Source organism: Mastomys coucha, unplaced genomic scaffold, assembly GCF_008632895.1.
Source record: "Mastomys coucha isolate ucsf_1 unplaced genomic scaffold, UCSF_Mcou_1 pScaffold5, whole genome shotgun sequence".
NCBI lineage: Eukaryota > Metazoa > Chordata > Mammalia > Rodentia > Muridae > Mastomys > Mastomys coucha.
In genome coordinates, this window is record NW_022196911.1 from 13,281,811 (window position 1) to 13,302,445 (window position 20,635).

General features: G+C 47.4%; 1 protein-coding gene and 1 long non-coding RNA gene across 2 annotated transcripts in view; both read left to right on the top strand.

Moving 5' to 3' along the window:
- The window catches only part of LOC116079209, a 57,063-nt gene extending 47,591 nt beyond the window's left edge, over positions 1-9,472 (top strand). The window contains exons 3-4 of the long non-coding RNA XR_004113816.1: positions 9,236-9,295; positions 9,401-9,472. This is a non-coding gene — a long non-coding RNA (uncharacterized LOC116079209). The remainder of the gene's footprint in view (positions 1-9,235; positions 9,296-9,400) is intronic.
- LOC116079208 (ribosomal protein S6 kinase alpha-2) overlaps positions 9,470-20,635 on the top strand; it is a 234,915-nt gene continuing 223,749 nt past the window's right edge. Inside the window, exon 1 of the mRNA XM_031355059.1 lies at positions 9,470-9,487. Coding sequence (XP_031210919.1) covers positions 9,485-9,487 — 3 coding nt within the window. The 5' untranslated portion in view covers positions 9,470-9,484. The remainder of the gene's footprint in view (positions 9,488-20,635) is intronic.

Below are 20,635 nucleotides of genomic sequence, written 5' to 3' on the forward strand. Positions count from 1 at the left end.
ATTGGGCAGACTGGCTGATTAGAATACTGGGATTGCTGAGGTCCGGGTCCACCTTGTCTTGGGCTCCCCTACGTCTCCTTAAGAGGGGAGAGCGCTTGTGGAAAGGGTTTGGCTTTCTTCTTTTTATCCTGATTTCATTTATGTTACTACATCTCTTGTGATGTAGTACCTAGCTCTCATTCTCTTTAGTATTGTTCTCTTCTGGAATTCTTGGCCCAGATGTGGCTTTTGGCCCCACCCACGCCGAGCGGATGATCCCCTTAGGCTCTACGCTTCTGAGGACAGTTCAGGTACCTCCCTCTTCCTCAGCATGCCTCCTGGGCCTGGCTTTATGTGCTGGCTGTTTGGAAGCTCTGTGTGTTTCTTCCTAGTGACTCAGACACGTTGCTAGTACAAGACCAACTGTCGTGTTGAGCTTCAGCTTGAACCACGCTGCTGTTACAGATTCACAAAAACTCACAGAAGGCCCACCCATGCCTGCCACTCTGAATCAGCGAGAAGTCTGAGAGGCCCACATATGTTTAGCGTGAGTCCAGGACAAACCCAGATGCATTTCCTTGCTCTATCCTTGCCAAGGGTTGGGCTCTAGTGTCCCTTACCAGCACAGTATATCACCTGCAGTACATCCTACCAAGTGGTCCAGGGCAGGTACAGCAGTGACCTGCAAGTCGGATACAGTAGTGCAGGTGATGAGAAACCCCACATGGCAGGATCTGGCAACTGCACTAGCTGCTCAGTTGACTTGGGCTGGGTAATCTGGGCACGTGCTAAGAGGGGACGTTGCTGGGTCACATGGGAGTCTGCCACATGTGTGCCTACCATCTGTTTGATTTCCAGTGCTGGGAATGTACTGGGGCCTCACGCGTGTGAGGCTAGTGTGAGTCAACCCAATTGCTTGCTTTGCCATAATCAATATTATGTTATAGGAAATTTATCTCATTAACTAAATTGAAACAAAATTCTAAACCTGAAGATGACAAAAATGGGAACTTCCCAGCATAGCCATGGTGAGTGTAAGGGTGCTCCCTTCAGGTGAGTGTAAGGGTGCTCCCCTCAGGTAAGTGTAAGGATGTTCCCCTCAGGCGAGTGTAAGGGTGCTCCCCTCAGGCGAGTGTAAGGGTGCTCCCCTCAGGCGAGTGTAAGGGTACTCCCCTCAGGCAAGTGTAAGGATGCTCCCCTCAGGTAAGTGTAAGGGTGCTCCCCTCAGGGAAATGTAAGGGTGAGCGTAAGGGTGCTCCCCTCAGGGGAGTGTAAGGGTGCTCCCCTCTGACCCCTCTGTTCTTCCCTCTTACTCCTTTTACCTTTGCTCATCCTCTAAGCAGGGGTCAGTTGGCCCTGGGGTTCTGGATGGCCCCTGCTGTGGGTAGAGAGCCTCCAAGTGTGTTTTTCTGCACTAGCCTGTCACGAGCCAGATCCAGGAGTGAGAAGGCATCTCTGACTGCCATCCATAGGCCCAGATCTAGTCTCAGCTCTGCTCCCACTGGGAGGCCATCAGTTCTGACCACTCTCCTTTGAATGGGCAGGGGAAGCCTCATGGTCCCTACTGACTGCCTGACTGCTCAGTGGTTCCTCCACCCTGTGGAAATCATTCCTCTCTGATAAATGGCTGCATACCTCCTTTGTTCCTCTATCCCTACTGCCTCCCACATGGAAGCCACTATAATCTTAACACATGAGTGGATTATGAAAATAGCTAGGAATTCTGAGGGGAAGGTTGCAATCTGAAAGTTCTGCCTTAGCAAAATATTCAGAAACTCCAGAGTGCACTGAGATAGTGAGACCAGACAGTGTCAGGGGAACACACTTGCCTGTGCCTCTGAGTATTCTGAGCCCTGTGGGCAAGGTCCATTCACCTGGTCAGCAAGAGGCTTTGGGGCTTCTCCCAATCCAACTTCAGTGTCTGAGGGCTCAAGACACTGATTCTGCGACCACTCCAGCCAGCTAGGGAAGGAGGAGCTTGGTTATTTTTCAGTTCTGGGATTGCACATAGGCCTCACAAGAGCAAGCAGGCAAAGAAGACCAAGTCTTCCTTCTTCCTGTGTCCTTACGTAGGCCTCCAGCAGAAGGTGTGGCCCAGAGTAAAGCTCTGTACCACCACGCCTGGAACTGGAGCTTGCTATGCCCCAGGCTGGTCTTGAACTCAAGGTCTGCTCTTCTCAGACTCCCGGGATTAAAGGTACCTTGCCTGGGCCCAAGCTTTTCGTGGCCACTCTGCCTCAAGATCTCCATGTCAAGATCCAGGTCAGCAGCCTGTGTCTTCCAGCCTCAAGATCTGGACCACAGGTGTGCCCTCTGTTTCTGGATTGCAATTCATTCCAGATGTAGTCAAGTTGACAACTAGCCAACACAGTCTCCTTTTGTGTTTGAGTAGTGAGGGTGGGGAGGAGAAGAGGAAAATCAAACAATAAACAGCATGTGGAGGAATATCCCTTCCTTCAGACAGGTATGCCTTAGGCCTTTTCTGGGAGTGTTCTGGACCCCGACTTAGGGTGTGAGTGAGTTTAGGGGGAAGATAGGTCAGAGATGCTGCCACCCTAGGAGCCTGTCTTCATTGTCTTGCGGGACACTACCCTTCATCTTACTTCACCTTCTCTCTCTTGATCACTGAAGAGTGGTGACAGTCAGCCTGAGGCCTCTGCAGCATACCAGTCCCGGCCCCTGTCTAGCAGGTGATCCTTGCAGAGTCTCCTCTGATGCGCGACTCGTGCCTCCTGTCCTGGCGTCTCCCATGGAACCCTAAGGCAGCGGCCATCATGTCCTTTGTCTGCATCTCTTTGGCCTGACTCTGGTATTGTTCCTTTAAGGCTCTGAGAGGCTCTGCTGGTTTCTACCATGAACGGCTAGGCAAATGTAGCAGCCCCTAACTTGGCCAGGAGCCTTGGTGAAATGTGAGATCTCCCGTTTCTCAGCTCTCTGTGAATTCTCAGTGTTGAAAAAGCCATCCCGACATTTGCCCTTCCTCTGGGCTTTGGCCCACTGGGGACATCAGATTTCTCAGTCCTGGATGAGGTCCGAGTGCTCTCCCGAATGGAGGCAATCTTCAACCATTTTATTCTCAGCATGGAAACCCTGATTGGATCTCTGTGAGCCTGCTCTGGAGCTTCTGATATCTCAGGCAGGGCACTGGCCAGCTCTTGGGTGCTCTGCATGTGGAGTTCTTCAGCATTCCAGGTCTGCAAGAAATCTCTATTGAGCTTTCACGCGGCTCCAGAAAAGTGTTTAAAGCCACATGTCCATACCAAACCCACTGTCTTGAATGTTGGAAGCCCAGGGTGTGTTTCAGGTCCAACAGGCTGGGCTATGAAGCGAGGCCATTTTCTGCTTGTCCTCGGGCTGCTAATAAAGTCTCAGTTGCAGGAGGAGCATGCACATGTTCAGTCCCCTGCCTCAGCAGATGTGTATGTATGGAAGGCTTACACTGTGGACTCTCTGTTTCTGAAGATGCCACAGATGGTCTCCCACTGAGTGTGGGAGGCACTGGGTCCTGTGATCACCCTGCTCTTGGCCAGTAGCCATGACTTTCTGAGGTTTTCACAGTGTGGCTCTTTAGGTGTTTCTAGCGGTAGGAGAATGGCGTACTCATGGATGCTCTGAAAAATCGGTGGAAACCTGCACTTTTGTCACAGGGTGGTAGGTGCTAGGCCAGGGTGGGCTGCATGGAGAGACGGTCAAAAACCCCAAACAACCATGAGTACCATTCCAGTTCTCCAGAAACTGGACTTTCAAGAGCTTGGCTACAAACCCTTCCTTTTGTTTTCATAGAGGATTTCTGGCTGGAAGCTTGCTTCTCCCTGTATCCTCTGCTGACATCTAGTGGTGCTGGGTGAATATGCGAGATATGCAAGGCTGAAGGGACCAAGGGACTCAGAAACTCTGCGCTTGTGTGTGTGTGTGTGTGTGTGTGTGTGTGTGTGTGTATGGACATGTGTGCACATTATGTGTGTCTATAATGTGTGCACATTATATGTGATGTGTTTACTATGTGTATGCATGCACATTTGTATGTGTGGCTGAAGGCTGTGTATACCATGGGCAGGTGTAGAAGTCAGGGGACAATTGTGGGTGTTGGTCCTTACATACTTTGAATCTGGGTTTATTTGCTGTCTCTCAGTATGTGGAGAAACTCTTCTAGCTGGCCTAGAAGCTTCTAGAATTTTGGTCTCTACCTCCATGTCTTTGTAGGGTGGCTTGGGTTATAGACACTGTGCTACATGTCCAGTTTTTATGTGATTGTGGGATTTTTTTTTCTTTTTTTTTTTTTGGTTTTTCAAGACAGGGTTTCTCTGTGTAGCCCTGGCTGTACTGGAGCTCACTTTGTAGACCAGGCTGGCCTTGAACTCAGAAATCTGCCTGCCTCTGCCTCCCAAGTGCTGGGATTAAAGGCGTGTGCCACCACCGCCCGTCCGTGATGGTGGGATTTGAACTCAGCTCCTCAGCTTTGCATAGTAAGTAACTTTTCACACTGAGCCCTCTCCTCAGCCCCTAAATGATTTTTTTAAAGTGATAGAATATTAATGTTGATTGTATGACCTAACTCTTTATAGGAAATAAAATTTAGGTGGTGCCATGCCTTCATATATATGTGTATATGTATGTATGTAAGTATGCATGTATGTATGTATATATGTATATATACATCCATATACATATATACATGCATGTGTGTGTATACACATACCCGGGTCCTTCAGTGTGTTTGAATTGCCCCCCATAGATGGCTGTAGTCCCTCTCTGGGCACACTCTTATAGACCTGGAGCTGAGTGGCCATAGCCCTTGGGTCAGATGGATATAATTATATTACTAATATTCTCAAAGAAGGGCTAGAGGCTCATGGGTTCCCCATGATGTTAAACTGTGAAGAAAGACTCCAAGTTCCCCACATCACTAGCAGGGTCAACATCTACACCTTTTGGCAATCCACCACTGGAAGTTGGTGCTCGTTTCTCCCCACACTCTGTGTGTGGCAACTTCTCTTCATCTTGACTATACAAATGGGGAAGTTGAGGCTGAGCAGTGGAGCGACTTGCCCAAGGTCTGGTGTCTGGAAATAACCCTGGCTGACAACTGAGGAGGAGGCAAGGGCCCTTGCAAGTTTGCAGCATGACCTAGTGGTGGGTGTGACAGAGTGTGCCAAAGCTCCTCCAGGACAATGGCCATCAGTGTGGGTGCTTGGCTGTGACAGGAGCAGCAATGAGGCTTGGACCAGCTACCACCTGAAGGGAGGAGCCTTTCTAGACTACGTGGTTGTGGAGGTCAGAGGACCACTTGTCGGAGCTAGCCTATCCCTTCCTCTGTGCGGGTCAAGGGACTGAACAAATCATCAGGTGGCAAGCACAGTTATCCATGTATGCACGCGCACACACACACACACACACACACACACAATATAAAATTTAAGGAAATGAATTTTAAATGTTTTAGAAAGTTGCTTACACATTGCTTCTCCCTGCTGCTTGCCGATACGGCTACACAGAGGCTTCAGGCCACTCCATCATCAGGTGAGCAGGGGCCTCTTCATTCTCAGCTTCTCTCAAAGAGCCAAGTAGAAAGAACATGGGAGATTGAAGATAGTGTGGTCTCCAGACCAGAAACCCCAGGCAATATGACAGCTATGTGTGTGCTGCCCACACTACCACACATGCATCTCTTTGCACTCTTCTCCCCTCCCCTTCCTATCTCCTGCCCACCTGTCCCATCACAGAGACTCCATGGGGAGGTGGGATCTTCCCCACGTGCTCCTGGGTAGTTGCAGGGAAGAGGGGGCATTTGGAGCAAAGCCCACCCTGGGCCTGGCTCAGGATGGAGAAGATATGGGCTCATTAACAGGTGGAGAGGACAGTGGTGGGACCAGTCATGAGAGGGTTAGAAAGGATGGTGTGGCCAGGAAGTTGTGGCGCACGCCTTTAATCCCAGCACTTGGGAGGCAGAGGCAGGCAGATTTCTGAGTTCAAGGTTAGCCTGGTTACAGAGTAAGTTCCAGGGCAGCCAGGGCTGCACAGAGAAACCCTGTCTTGAAAAAAAAAAACATAATGATAATAATAATAATAATAATAATAATAATAATAATAATAATAATAATAATAAAAGACAATGGTGTGATTGTGGGATTGTGGGAGATCACTGGTTCCTAAGCCACTTCTGAGTTCTCTGATTCGTGATTATCCTGAATATTTCTTGCAGACTTCTAGAGGTGAGAATGGGTAAAAGCCCAAGTTCTAAACAAGAAAATGGGCGGAACTTAGCAGCTTGTATCTTCAGGGGTCCTAAGCAGACCATGTATAGTCTAAGGAATTTGCTGGAACTTGGAGCATGCTCAGAGCAAGGCCATTGCTTGGTGGGTTGGTCATGGATAGAGTGAGGTGTGTGTGGATACCATGTCATGGCATGCTCCATATGATGAGGCATCTGCCCGTCAGTGTATCACTTATGGTCACTAGATGGGAACCAAATCAAACTGGCTTAGAAAAATTAGCGATTTGTCAGAACCCATTCTGAACAATAATGGTCTCTATTGGATTTGAACCAAAGTGTTCCAAAGAGTCAATGGGATCTGGATTTCTCCGCATTTGTCTCAGTTAGGGTTTCCATTGCTGTGAACAGACACCACGATCCCAGCAACTCTTATAAAGAACAACATTTAATTGGAGCTGGCTTACAGTTCAGAGGCTCAGTCCATTATCATCAAGGCGGGAGCATGGCAGCATCCAGGCAGGCACGGTGCTGGAGGAGTTGAGAGTTCTACATCTCGTTCTGAAGGCAAACAGGAGAAGACTGGTTGACAGGCAGCTAGGGAGGAGGGTCTCATTGCCCACAATAACAGGCTTCTTCCAACAAGGCCACGCCCACTCCAACAAGGCCACACCTACTCCAACAAGACCACACATCCTGCAGTGGCACTCCCTGGGCCAAGCATATTCAAAGACCACACCATTCATGCTTCACTTCACTCTCTGGTGGCATCTCCTGCACAAAACAAGCACAAGCCCATACTTGGATCCCTAGCAAAGGTAACATCTCAGGATGAGACAAGATAAGGCCTAGACCTCAGGATCTTTAGGAAAGAGAATAGTAATGGGGAAGGCCACACACATCTGGATTAGGTGGAATAATGTCCTACAGAAAGGAAGAGCCCATTTGCCGCAGAGGGAGAAACTGCTAAATGGACCAACCCAGTCCAGCACTATGTTCTCTATGCATTCCAGTGCCATGGGGGTTGGTATAAAAGCTGCAGGTCAGGAAAGGAAGTAAGCCAGAGACTGTGCCCATACCATTCAGCCGTTACTGTCTAGCTGCGGACATACCAGGCAATGGCTCTCACACACACTCACCTGAACACAGCCAGCATCTGTCCCCAGGGGGTCATATTATCTGGGCTGGGAGTGCTCCCAGCTCCCAGGTGGTTCCAAGGTTTCCAATGTGAGACCCATAGCCTCCTGTAGGTCCTGTGGGAAGGCATGCTGAGCTGAGGGGTCAACACCAATAGATGCAGGGCTCTCTCCACACCCTGAAGTTTGTATCACGGTAATTTATGATGACCTAGGGAAGCCTGAGCAGCAGTGACACAGCAGAGACCTTTGACTTCATTTGTGAAGTCGGCAATTCTGGCTCTCCATGACATTTGGACTACAGTTATTATTAAGTAGCAAAGACATAAGCTTGACTCTTCCTCATCTCTGATTTGCTAGTAAATGTGAGGTAAGGGACAGAGGTTAGAGAATGCAGGACAGTGTGGCAAAGGAAAGCCTGGTCAAACAGATCAAGAAACAATCTCCCTTTTAAAAATGATATTTATTTATTTGGTGCATAGATGTATCCATTTTCATGCCATGGTGCATGTGTAGAGGGGTTAGTGGGAGAAAAAGGAAAAGGCAAATTATATAATTATATATATATATATTTTTAATAAGTACTATTTTTTTAATTTATTTATTATTATAATTAAGTACACTGTAGCTGTCTTCAGATTTACCAGAAGAGGGCAGTCAGATCTCATTACGGGTGGTTGTGAGCCACCATGTGGTTGCTGGGATTTGAACTCAGGACCTTTGGAAGAGCAGTCAGTGCTCTTACCCGCTGAGCCATCTCTCCAGCCCATATAATTATATTTTAATTAAATAAAATTCTTATTGAAAAAAGCTATTAGAAATTATAAAGTTGGGCATTACTAAAAAAAAAAAAAAAGAAAAAAAAACTATGTGAACATTAAAAACCACAGCTTGGTACCCAGAATATCCACTATAATGATGTTTGATTGAAAAAAAATCCAAAGTCACCTATAACAATATAACAATAAGGGCTCCTTAGATTTCATATTAAATCCCCCCTTCTTTGTAGATTGTTATATAAGCAACCTGTTATCTATTCAATAAAGATAGCAGGAATTAAGAAAGTTGAGAGTATTTATTTATTTATTTATTTATTTATTTATTTATTGTGTGTGTGTGTGTGCGTGTGTGTACATACACATATGTTTGTGCATTTGTAGAGAGGTCAGAGGATAACTTGAGGAATGAGGAACTCTGTTTTCTCCATCCACCATGTTGGTCCCAGAGATTGAACTCAGGTTATCAGGCTTGGTGGCAACTGTCTTTATATTCTGAGCCATCTTACAGGCTTGAGAGATGTGCAGAGATGAGGACAGGCACGACCTCTATCCTCAAGCCCTTCAGGGTGCATTGTCAAGCAAATCTCCAAACTTTCTCTAAACCATCGTGGCCAAAAGGGGTTTGGAAAGGACAGGCTCCCGGGTGAGCATAGCTTTGGGCTTAGGCATCAGCAGTTGAGTGTGACTGGGTTTTAGCTAAGTGTATGCTTATACATTGTAGTTACATTTGTGGTCACAGTTGCTGCAGGGAGCATTTCAACGCAATAGGTACCAAAGACGCAAGCATAGCGATTGCTCCCTCTCTGCCACAGACGATAAAGTCCGACCCACCGCTTAAGCGAGTGGCCGTTTTCAGTTGAGATTTGAGGCTCAGGATGGGAACATCATCATTTCCTCTGGCAAAGTCTTAAAAGTTGCACAAAAGCTGTCAGTTCCCCTCTCTGTCCTCTCTGAGAGATCCTCTCCAGCGTCAGAAGCTCCTGAGGATCCTGAAGCCATGTGGAGGTTTATGTTCAGAAACAAAAGGAGGACAGTCTTGGTGTGTACCCACGGGCAGGTGAGGACTGCAGAAGGCATATGCCGTGGCCGGACAAACTTACCCATATTCCCTCTCCACTCTGCTTTCCCAGGGCAAAGGAGACACAACCCCCTCAGCTGAGACGCAGCCAGCCTCCTCGTCTTCTGCAGAGGTAGGATGATTCGCACTGTTGTTTCCTTCTGCTAACGTGGTAGGACATAGAAAAAATGACCACCGTGAAGGCTTTCTCAGTTTCTTTGGTTGTCTCTGCTTGCAGTCTGATGAAGCAAACTGTGATGTGCTTTTTGGAAGAGTAAGACATAAAACTGAAAACTTCTGACATTCTAGGGGATCTACAAGCATGGTAGGTGGTGCAATAAAGTTTTTGAACAGTAGGGGTCGCCCTGGGTGCCAAACGGGAACAGCACTCAGCTAACCATCTTTATGGTGGGTTCTTTTAGGTGGGGTCTTTTAGTCAGACTATATGGGCCATCCTAATTATTATCTATGTCATGTGCAATGTTCCTTTAGGACATCTGTGTACCGTTGGTTTCCTGCCAGCTCCTGAATTTTATGTTTGGGTGAATCAGGGTCCTAGTAGTAACATTTTGGGAGCTAGGCCTAAGAAGAGTATCTTCGGATGGAGATGGGTTTCTCATTTTTCAAATGGCTGTTTGATTTCAATAATATTGCAAATAAGAACGTTTCCAAGGTGTCTTTTATGTTAGTTCTCAATGTCTGGCTCCCAGGATACAAATAATCCTTACCATGTGGGAGGAGGTTACTGGAACCTAGCCAAGCAGTGGCCTTTGTCGACTGGGTGATGTTAGTTTGTATTAATGTAGTAGGTGGTGAACAAAAACTCTCTTAATTTTTGTGATGTGTTTTTTGCTTCCTTAAAGTAAAAAATATATTTTTATAATGATAGTGATATGTAATGATATTATAACAATAATCATCAAGGAAAGGACAAGAGTAGAGAGGTTTATAAAGAAAAAGAAAAAGATACTACAAGGTGTGCTCAAGGGTCCAGGTCTGGGTAGCCCTTATGCTAGGCAACAGGCATTTCCCTCTGTGTACAGAAGGTGGTGAGAGGATGGGGCCAGAGGAAGACCCCTGACACCCAGTTACTGCATGCCAAGCAGCACAAGGCACACACTTGCTTGTCTCCTACCCTCCTCTCACCAGCCAGGTTTTTGGGGCTCTCCACTAGCCTTCACACACTTTACCTGACAGCTCAACACTGAGAATGGGTCTGATAAGAGCCTATCATTCTCAGCATCATTCCCTCTCTATGACATCACCCTCTCATCATGACATCATGCTCTCACCATGACATCCTCCTCTCATCATGACATCCTCCTCTCACCGTGACATCATGCTCTCACCGTGACATCATGCTCTCACCATGACATCCTCCTCTCATCATGACATCATCCTTTCGCCATAACATCACCCTCTCACCATGACATCCTCCTCTCATTATGACATCCTCCTCTCACCGTGACATCATGCTCTCACCATGACATCCTCCTCTCACCATGATATCCTCCTCTCACCATGACATCCTCCTCTCATCATGACATCATCCTTTCACCATAACATCACCCTCTCACCATGACATCATGCTCTCACCATGACATCCTCCTCTTACCATGACATCATCCTTTCACCATAACATCACCCTCTCACCATGACATTATGCTCTCACCATGACATCATGCTCTCACCATGACATCATGCTCTCACCAAGGTGGGCTTCTATGTTAGGCATAAGAATTGTGTTTGTAGAACTGTCTGCTCTGTGATAATGGGTGCTGGCATGTCATATCTCAAAGTGCCACCAGTTGGTTTTGTCTAAGGGTAAGATGGATGTCAGAATGCTGTTTTGAAAGGCATCCTAGTTTTAGTGAATTCAGGAGACAGTGTGGATTGCAGAGGGGGTTGGAGAACTTCTACATCAAGCCTGGGAATCTCTCAGTCTAGTTTTTATCCTCCTTAAGGAAGAGGCAGTTAAGACTGCAGTTGGTAAGGCTTGGGCCTGTCTGTACATGGGTGGAAGGAGCTGTGTTCCTTGGGGAATCTGTTTTGTTGTTGTGTGTACTCTCACAATCCACTCTTATACTCCTCATAGTTGTGAGAAGAGATTTCAGTGTTGAGTGGCTCCTTTGCTCCTGGCTACAGAAATGAATGTAGGGCTCCAGTTACAGTAACACAAGCCATGCCTCTAATCCCAGAACATTGAGAGGAGAGCAAGATTCCTGTATATTTGATGCCTTGCTGATCTACACAGCAAATATCAGGCCCTCCAGGTCTATGTCGTAAGTTCCTATCTGGGGTGGGGGAAGGTATGCCAAGGGAATAAAATTAGGTGTGTTTGTTAGGCGCTAAGAGTAGATTTAGGGGCCATGGCTTGGGAGGTTACTGCTGGTGAGTCCTTTCTGGAGAAATCAATGACTTCTAATGAGGTGTCATCCACAGGACAGTGGCTAGAACTGGAAACTGTCCAGGAACTCAGCTGTTTCCATTAGGATGCTGTCTACTGATCACACCCCAGGTCCAGGCGCAGGAGAGCCTGGTGCTTGGCAAGCCCCCTCTGCTCCCATTAACACCCAAAGGGGCCTGGCTGTGCTTTCAGTGTCTTGAGTATAACCACTAGGCGTGGTGAAAACACACCCCGGACCTAGAGTGGAATTCTGTGGCAGAGAGTCAGGCACCGCAAGGCTCTCGGGCTGAGTGGGGACCTGATTGGAGGTCAATCTTTATTCAGGACAGGCTGGACAGCATGGGAGGGAGCAAGGCAGGGTGACCTTAAAGGGCTGATTCTGGCCTTCCGTCTGCTGGTCCTTCTATGTTCTATCCCTCTTTATAACTCTTGCTTTATAATAAGACTTCAAAGGCTTAGTTTAAAAGACTGTAGTACTACAATGCCCTGGGCTGAACTTGTAGCAGAGGTTTAGCTGCTGTGGTGTATGTGTGTGTCCAGAACTTTGAGGAATCGGGACACTTCTCCAGTACTGTCATGGAGATAGCTGATGCAATGACAGTTGTAACATCAAATTGCTAGTGTGTTCTCTAAGATCTGCAAACAACTATTTGCTTAGTTAAATTTCCTCACCATTGTGATTTTTACTATTTATTTCTTTGGTTAAAAAAAAACAAAGGAGATAAAGTTTCCTTGCGGGGAGGGTGATCGGTCTGAGCACAGTGCTCTGTCTTTGTGTAGCCCTGTTTTACAGAGAAGACTCTTCACTCACGGACAGAGTCTATAGGTCCTGACAAACCCAGGCTTCCTGTCAGACAGGAACAAAATCACAGGAGCGTGGCCATTCTTGATCACCACCACAAAGCAACAGAGGCCAAGGTTGCAGGTTTGCAGATGGGGAGACAAAGGCGGTTGTTGGATAAAATAAAAATAAGTCAGCTCCCATAGAAGTGTGCTTGGTGACCATCGAGGTGGGGTGACCACCTCCCATCGAGGTGCTTGGTGACCGGGCACAGCTGCCCGCCTAGCATCAGGATGTGTGTGTGTGTGTGTGTGTGCGCGCGCGCGCGCGTGTGTGTATTGCTTTTGATTCTTTATCATTTGTGCAATGATCTAGTTGTTGCCAGCCACTTTGATTTACTTTGAAATAATGAGGTTTCTCAAATGCAGAGAGATGCAATGTGCTGATACCTATGAATGTGGGGATGCTTCATACACACGGGGCAAATGTTCACCCTTTCTGGTTTGAGGCTGGCTGGCAGCAGCCCCACCTGAGTAACAAAATTTGTTTTGCAATCAGAATTCGTCAGTGGGGACTGAGTTGTGCCATCTTCTAACAGGTCGTCAGCCTTTCTCCTCCCACACCCACCAGACCCGGTCTGTCAGAGATATGCTGTGTTTTTCTTTTTCCATTTTTCCATCCCTCACCTCTACCTTGAATCCAAAGTACAGAAAGCAGTATCACAGCTTTGTATTCCTTCCTATGGTCACCTGACATGCGAGGAATAAACATGAGGGTCTATGTTTTAGTTCTGAGATTAAAGGCCCTGCATCAGAATAAGCTGTGCCTTCAGAGCCCCTTGCCAGGGCAGCCCCAGCTAAGGGGCTTGTCCATTTCCAGCATGGCTCTACATCAGCCCTAGAGGGGAGCCAGGTAGGTGCTGACAGGGGACTGAGGGAAGTTTCCTGTATAGAAGTAGGGAGTGGCCCAGCGGTGGTGGCGCATGCCTTTAATCCTAGCACTTGGGAGGCAGAGGCAGGTGGATTTCTGAGTTTGAAGCCAACCTGGTCTACAGAGTGAGTTGCAGGACAGCCAGGGCTACACAGAGAAACTCTGTCTTATAACCACCCCCCCCCAAAAAAAAAGTAGGGACTGTTGCCTCAGGGAAACCTGCAATCAATAGAACATGGAAACAGCATGGCTTTTTGTATTTTGTCCGATGTGATTTCATGGCTGTTTCTAATCATTAGATGGTCTCAAAAATTCCAAATGCAGCATTTCCACAGGAACTGTCCAGAGGTTTATCTAGATTGAGGGAAACCCAGACCAAAGTAGTAATTTTCTGTTTCCTTTTAGGCTATGTTTTGATAAACTAAGCATTAAGGAGGAGGAGGAGGAGGGAGGAGGAAAGAGGGAGGAGGAGGAGGAGGGAGGAGGAAGAGAAGAAGAAGAAGGAGAAGGAGAAGAAGGAGGAGAAGGAGAAGGATGAGGAAGAGAAGAAGGAGAAGGAGAAGAAGGAGAAGAAGAGAAGGAAGGAAGGAAGGAAGGAAGGAAGGAAGGAAGAAAGAAAGAAAGGAAGAGAGAAAGAAAGAGAGAGAGAGAAAAAGAAAGAAAGAATCCCCAAAGAGTCTGAAAGTTCTCCACCAAGTTTTAGGATCACAGGGAAAATTATTTTTTCTATACTTTTCTATAATTTGCAAAGAAGTTTTACTACAGGTGCAATAATTTTGTATATATTTTTAACTAGTTAAAGGCAGATCCTTATATTGAATATACCCTAAATACTGAAAATAACAGGACAGCCTGGTACACTGCACATTTTATCTTTCTGGGTGTGTCTGGATTTGATAACAGGTAATCAGCTAATTTCTCCATTTGTCAACTCAGGCCATCTCATTCTTTGGAGGTGGCCTCTGCTGAGTGATACCAGAGGAAGCATTTGATCTGATAAGAGAACTACTGTCCCCTGTGTATCACAGATGTGATGGTTCCCCTGACCTCAGCTACCCAGAGAAGAGCATGCTGAGATCTGCAATTTTCCTTGCAAATGAGTTTCCCCACCACAAGCACAGCCCTGTGACCCTGGACAGGGTCAGAGCTGGGGGTGTTGTGATGGCTTCCAGACCCAAGGAGACTGGCTTTCTGGAGCTTCTTCTTTCCTGGCATGGTACTACTTAGAGCTGTCAGGACTCTGAACCCTGCACCTAAGTGCCAGCCTCACACCTGTAGGAGTGGACACTCTTAGCTTCTCAGTTCTAAAAGCTCACAGTTTCTACCTTCCTTAGACCAGAACCTTCTAAACCACAGCTTCAAGAGATAAAGGCCAGAGGGGTTAGGACTATCTTTTAGAAGATTCTCAGAGTTAGAGGAGCTGCCCGGGCATTATTGCAAGCCCTGTCTGAGCCCCAAACGCTGAGGTGTTCTGCGCCTGACCACAGGCTCCATAGGCAACAGTGAGGGATGCAGAGTCAGGGACTCCTGTACACATGGTTGCTTACCTTTCCCCTCCAGGAGGCATAATCATACTTTCCACCCCAGCTCTCAAAACCCTTAAACTGGGGGTGGGGGGCAGCCATACAGGGTTACAATGAGGCACCTCTCTACATTCTTGTTTTCTCTCATTTCTTAATAAGTGGTAAGAATCCAAGCAGGACTCTCCATCGGCTTGTGACAGTGTTAGGACTGGGTAGTGCTGTGCACAGGCCACGGAGCAGGGCTTCTTATGCACAAACTCAACCAGTCTCACACCAAAAATATTTAAGGAAAAAGAACTTGTGCTGAGTATACAGACCCCGTTCTGGCCTCTGCCAACCAGTTGTGTATACAGCACACACATCACATGTTATCTAGAGAAGACAAAGTCCAGAGGACACTGCGCAGGTGACATAAGTCATTTCACGCTAGAGGCTTGGGCAGCCCAGAGTTGGGAACTGAGAGGATCCTGGACCAAGTCTTGAGAGTGGCGAGGCTTCGTTTGATTCAGGGTTTGATTCCCGGCACCCACATGGAGGCTCGCATCTGTTTGTAACTCCAGTCCCAGGGGAACTGATGCCCTCTTCCAGCCCCTGTGGGCACCAGGCACACATGGTACACAGACTTACATACATATCAAACAAACAAACAGATACATTTTAAAGTCTAGGATTCCTCAGAATGTTGTCAGGATGAGAGGGCATCTGCTCCTCTGTCAGTGCCATCCCAGAGTTGTTCTGATTTATACTAGGCTCACCAAGAGGGCAGTGAAGTCACCTAAAGAGTGCCTTATGGTGTGCACATGGCTTTCCTCAATGTTCTTGGTGCACGGGGAGGGGACAGGGGACTGGGCAGACGGGATGATCTGGCTCTATCAGTTCTCTCCCCAGAGCACCTTCAAGGTTCTCCCCACTTAGGGTTTGTTCCTATCTGCAAATTGCTTTTTAGATTTATTAAATCCCTGGCCCCGGCCCCCACCCCATGTGTCTGTCTGTCTGTCCCATGTCGCATGTGTGGAGGATGAAAGGCAGCCCCTTGTTTGAAACAGAGTTTCTTCATTGTTAATTGCTGTACACACAAAATTAGCAAGCCTGCAAGCCTCTGGGCAGTCTCCTGTCCCTGCCTTGCATCTCACGTCTGAGCGCTGGGATTACAATGGAGGCAGGCGCTACCATGCCCGGCTTTATGTGGGTCTGGGGATTTGAAATCAGATCCTTACACTTCTAAAACAAGCGCTTTACCCACCGATCCCCCTCCACAGTCAGGAATTGTCCCATTTCAAAGTGTTAACGCATTAATCAGTCACTGCCACACACAGTAGTCATGGACATCCGTGTCCGCAGCTTTCAGATGAGAACACAGAGGACATGGACGTGGGGCTGGGATTTGAACCACGTGGTCTGAGCACAGCATGTTCACTCTGAACATGAATCTGTCATGTAGACATTTACTGGTTTCCAAGATAAACTCCTGCAATCCATTTTAGGAAAATAAATAACATTTAACTTTTTCTCTGTGTAACTGTTTGAGAACAGAAGGAATTCAGGATTGCTCTTGGCCTTGTTTGCTCCATGCTGAGCCAATGCCTCTAACAAGGCTCTGCTAACACTGTAGCTGAAACTATGAAGCAAGAAGTGTAATTCCTCCCGCCATCCTGATTTGCTCCTGGAACTCCGAAGAAGTGGGTCCCCCAACAAGTTCTTAATACAAGATCCCTGTTTGAAGTAATAGGAATGGCAAACCAAGACCCATGTCCCACAAGCCTTACCTTTGGTGTCCAAGCATGGAGAAGAGCCGTGTGAACCATCAGCGCCTGCACTACTCTGACACTTTTGAACACCAGTACAGAGAGGAAGAGGTTGTGTCTCACAATCAGAGTTTCCCATTCGCAACTAAGCAGACATGTTGCTTCTAGGCCTTGGGTGAGGGCGCCTCAAGACATTGTGAATGCACAGTGTAGTAAGCTGCTCATCTCATGGCAAGATAAAAGAGGATAAGAGACCAGTATCCCACATCCTCCGAGAGATGCTGCTAATCACCCCAAGGCCTCCCTCGAGGCTTCTTAATGGCTCCAACTCCATTGTGTTTCAGGCTAGGGACCAACTAACTCTTCAGCACATGAACCTCTGAGGGACATTTTAAGATCCAAACTGTAGTCCTTCTAAATTATGTGAGCATGTGGGTGGGTGTGGACTCTGTGCTCCTGTGGGTATGTATGTGTTCTATGCATGTGGAAACCAGAGGTAAATGTTGAGGATCTTCCTCAGCTGCTCTCTGCCTTACTATTTGAAGAAGGGTATTTCGCCGGTGAACCTGGAGTTCATCAGTTCAGCTAAACTGACCAATGAGCTCTGAGCAGCCACTTGACTTTTCAGCACTCCATTTCCACCCTGGCCCTGTGTGGAGATCTTATGTTTGGGGGCACATCTGAAGTTAGGTTGCCATGCTTGTACAGCAGGCCCTTAACTGACAGAGCCCCTCTTCTAAGCAGTTTTAGTCATGGTGTCGTCCTCACACGTAGCCCACAGGCATGTGAAGTAGCATCTAAGCCTGCCCAGACGCCATGATAGCGTGATAGCCGCTCTCTCTACACTTCCCACTGTCTCAAGCGCCCACTGAAATTCTGTCTCCCATTTGCAACCAGAGTAGACAGAGGTGATGACAGTTTCCAGCACAGCCAAACTTCGAAGCTCTGCCCTTCCTCAGCAGAGTGGCTGACTCACTGTGAGTGGAGCTCCTTGGGATTCTCCCAGAGACGCAGAGCATCTTCAGTGACTGGGATGTCAGGGTGTGGTGGGACCTCACCTCTGTGCCTCCTGGAGATGGCCCCTAGTGATTATAGACCAGTTCTGTGGAGGTAGAGGCTCGCTCTCATATGACAACACAGTTGTGCATGCATCCTGTGTGGGGACCACACAGAGGACCATTGCATATTTTCTTCCCTCTCCCATGGGCATGGATGCATGGACACAGATGGGGCACACATGCACACATTTGGAGTCCCTGGAGGATGCTGAGGATTAGACTAACTGCTAAAGTGACAAGGGACAGTGGCTCTGGAATTGCCACTTGACTGCATTTGAAGATAAATGTAGTTGCATGTGGAAAAGAAAGTTCTGTTTTCACTTTGTAGGCGACTTCTCTGACTCTCAATCTCTTCTCTGTACCTTGTGAATCTCAAAAGTTCCTGTCAGAAGCCTTCATCTAGACAGGCTGTGTGGCTCTGTGAGGAGTGAAGATACCAGGCTCTGGCATCTTAATACATGAGACAGGCTGCCTGTCCTTGTCAGTAGGTTCCCTGATAGGCCACTGCCTGGGGCTTTCTTCAGCACCTCTCCAGATGGAAGCTCTCCTGCCCTAAGCTCCTGTATCCTGGTCCTGACATGGGACGCACACACTGCACAGAGACACACATCACTTCCAACCCCATTTGTAATGGGGAGGACATGGCACATGGAGTTCTCAACATCAGGTCCTCGTTGCGTTGTTCTGAGTGGGTCCAAAGCAAGAAAACAGTGTTTCACATGGCAGAGGAAGGCAGGATGCTCTAGGCCGAGCATGGTGGCTGGAAGTGCTGCTCGTGGCAGAGGAAGGCAGGATGCTCGAGGCCGAGCATGGTGGCAAGAAGGGAAGAGGAAGCATTACTGTCACAGCTGTCACAGCATTGGTCTTGATTCTCTGGACGTGACTGTGTGACCTATGAGATCTTCTTCAGGAGTGGCGCCCGTGTAGCAATGGTACATTTGCTCAAAGTGTGGAACAACAAATAGAGAGCTGCTTCTCAAAATCATTTCTTTAAACACGCAGCTGGAGATAAAAAAGCCAAGGTTGTTATGACGATCTTCCATGGCATTCAATAAAGGCAATTCTTGTCACGGTCACCATGACAACATCCAGTCTACACCTTACATGCATCTACAATTACATCCCATTAAAAATGAAAGGTTTTTGTTGCTGTACTCCAACCTGACATGACCCTCATTTCCCCAGAGATCAAAGCCCTGGTCTGTTGGCTAATGCACTTTCAAAGGCACTGAGTTTTGGGCGATTGCCTTTTAATTCTTGTAGAAGTTGGAATGGAATTACATTTAGGACAGCTCAAACTACAATTATAAAATGTAGTCATTTTAGGTCAGGGTTATTCAGATTCGCTTCTTAGCCCTCAGCCCAGTTTTTTTTTTTTTTTTTAATACCAACTCCGTGCTCAGCTATGTAGTCATTGAGAGCCGAGAGGCACAGCACCTCTGGTGAGGGGACTTCTTCTAGATTACAAGCAAACAGGCTGCAAGCATGTCAGGCTGAAGCATTTGTGAGCTTTGCTGGGCTGTGCTGTCTCACCCGCACTATCTTTGCAGTACCGAGCTTAGATGACTAGAGATATTTGCCTTTGGGGGGAACATGGCCTGTTACCCCCAAAGAAGGGATCCTGGATGAATCTACCTTCCATATTGTTGGGTGTATCTTTTCCCTTGAAGGATCTCTTCTTTGGGGTAACAGGCCATGCACCCTTGGACATAGGCAAATATTTTGAAGGCCTAATTCTATTCTGTGCACAAGGTAAGTGGAAAAAACTGTTTGCCCCTCTCTTTAAATGCCTTCTCACCACACAGCTGTCCTTGAATGACAGTCATATGGGTCAAGCTGAGACCATTTCCCTATATAAAGAAGTATCTTTCCTAAGAACTTTCACAGGGAAAAGATGGCTAGTAAATATTAGCTGCATTTTCATTTACACATGACTTGAAACAATTCCAAAGACTCCATGATCTTCCATAGAGCATGGAGACTTTGCCACCAGAGGAATGGGGCAATGGGGGAATGGGTGGGCTGGAACATGCTCAGACCCCAGAAATCTCAGAGATCTGAGACTGGCCAGAGTAGAGCTAACTCACCCCTTGTTTCCATGCCTGCTTTAGGACACATAACCACAACCCCCAAGTAGGTGATCCTCAGCAGTCAATCATATACCCAGCTCCTGGACTACCATGCTAATGAGACATCTCTTTAGTCTTAGACTTCAGCCAATGACCGTTCCCTTCCTGGATAGTCCCACGCCCTTCCTCAAAATTATATAATCCTTGGTTCACCACGAATAATGCATATGTGTTCAAATCCACCCCCAATAAAGAAATATGGACAAGCTAGGATTGTCTTAGAGAGCTGCTTCATTAAAGACCATTGGGGAAGGCCTTTGCCTAAAGGAACCATAGTATTAGGATTCTCAAAGAAGGCCTTTTCTCTCCTCCCCAGCCCTGCTCCAGCACTTGCTCCCAACCTGACCAGGAATCCCTCTTGTTCTGGACTCTGCTATCCCATTCCAGGTTGGCATACAACTAGCTGTGCTCCTCCACAGAGAAACAGGGACTGTGGTCCCCACCTCTAACCACCCTGCCTTGTCCTCCCTGAACCGGTGTACCTGCATGGTAAAGGAGAGGCAGAACTCAACACCACACTCTTCCCTACCCCAGTCAAAAATCCATGAAAAAATAATTTTGTTTCAATCAAGCTTGGTCATTGTAGCTTGAAATAATTAAAATAAACTTGATCATGAAGGCTGTAAGAGTGTACAGTTCCAGGGAAACATTTCATTTTGTCTCTGTGACACTAGGGGCACCCCGTAGGACAGTGCAGAGAAGCTTCGCCATTTCTCCTCATGATGTCACCAGTGGTCATTTGCAGAGACAGGCATGGCTGGGCTTCAGGAAACATTTACAGGGGAGCTCTGCCTCCAGTGCAATACAGTGGGAGGAAGGATGTTACCTCTTCCTAATGACAGGGCTCAGGCCACACCCAGGACTTCTGGGGAGGGATGCAGATCCAGTCAAACACAAGGA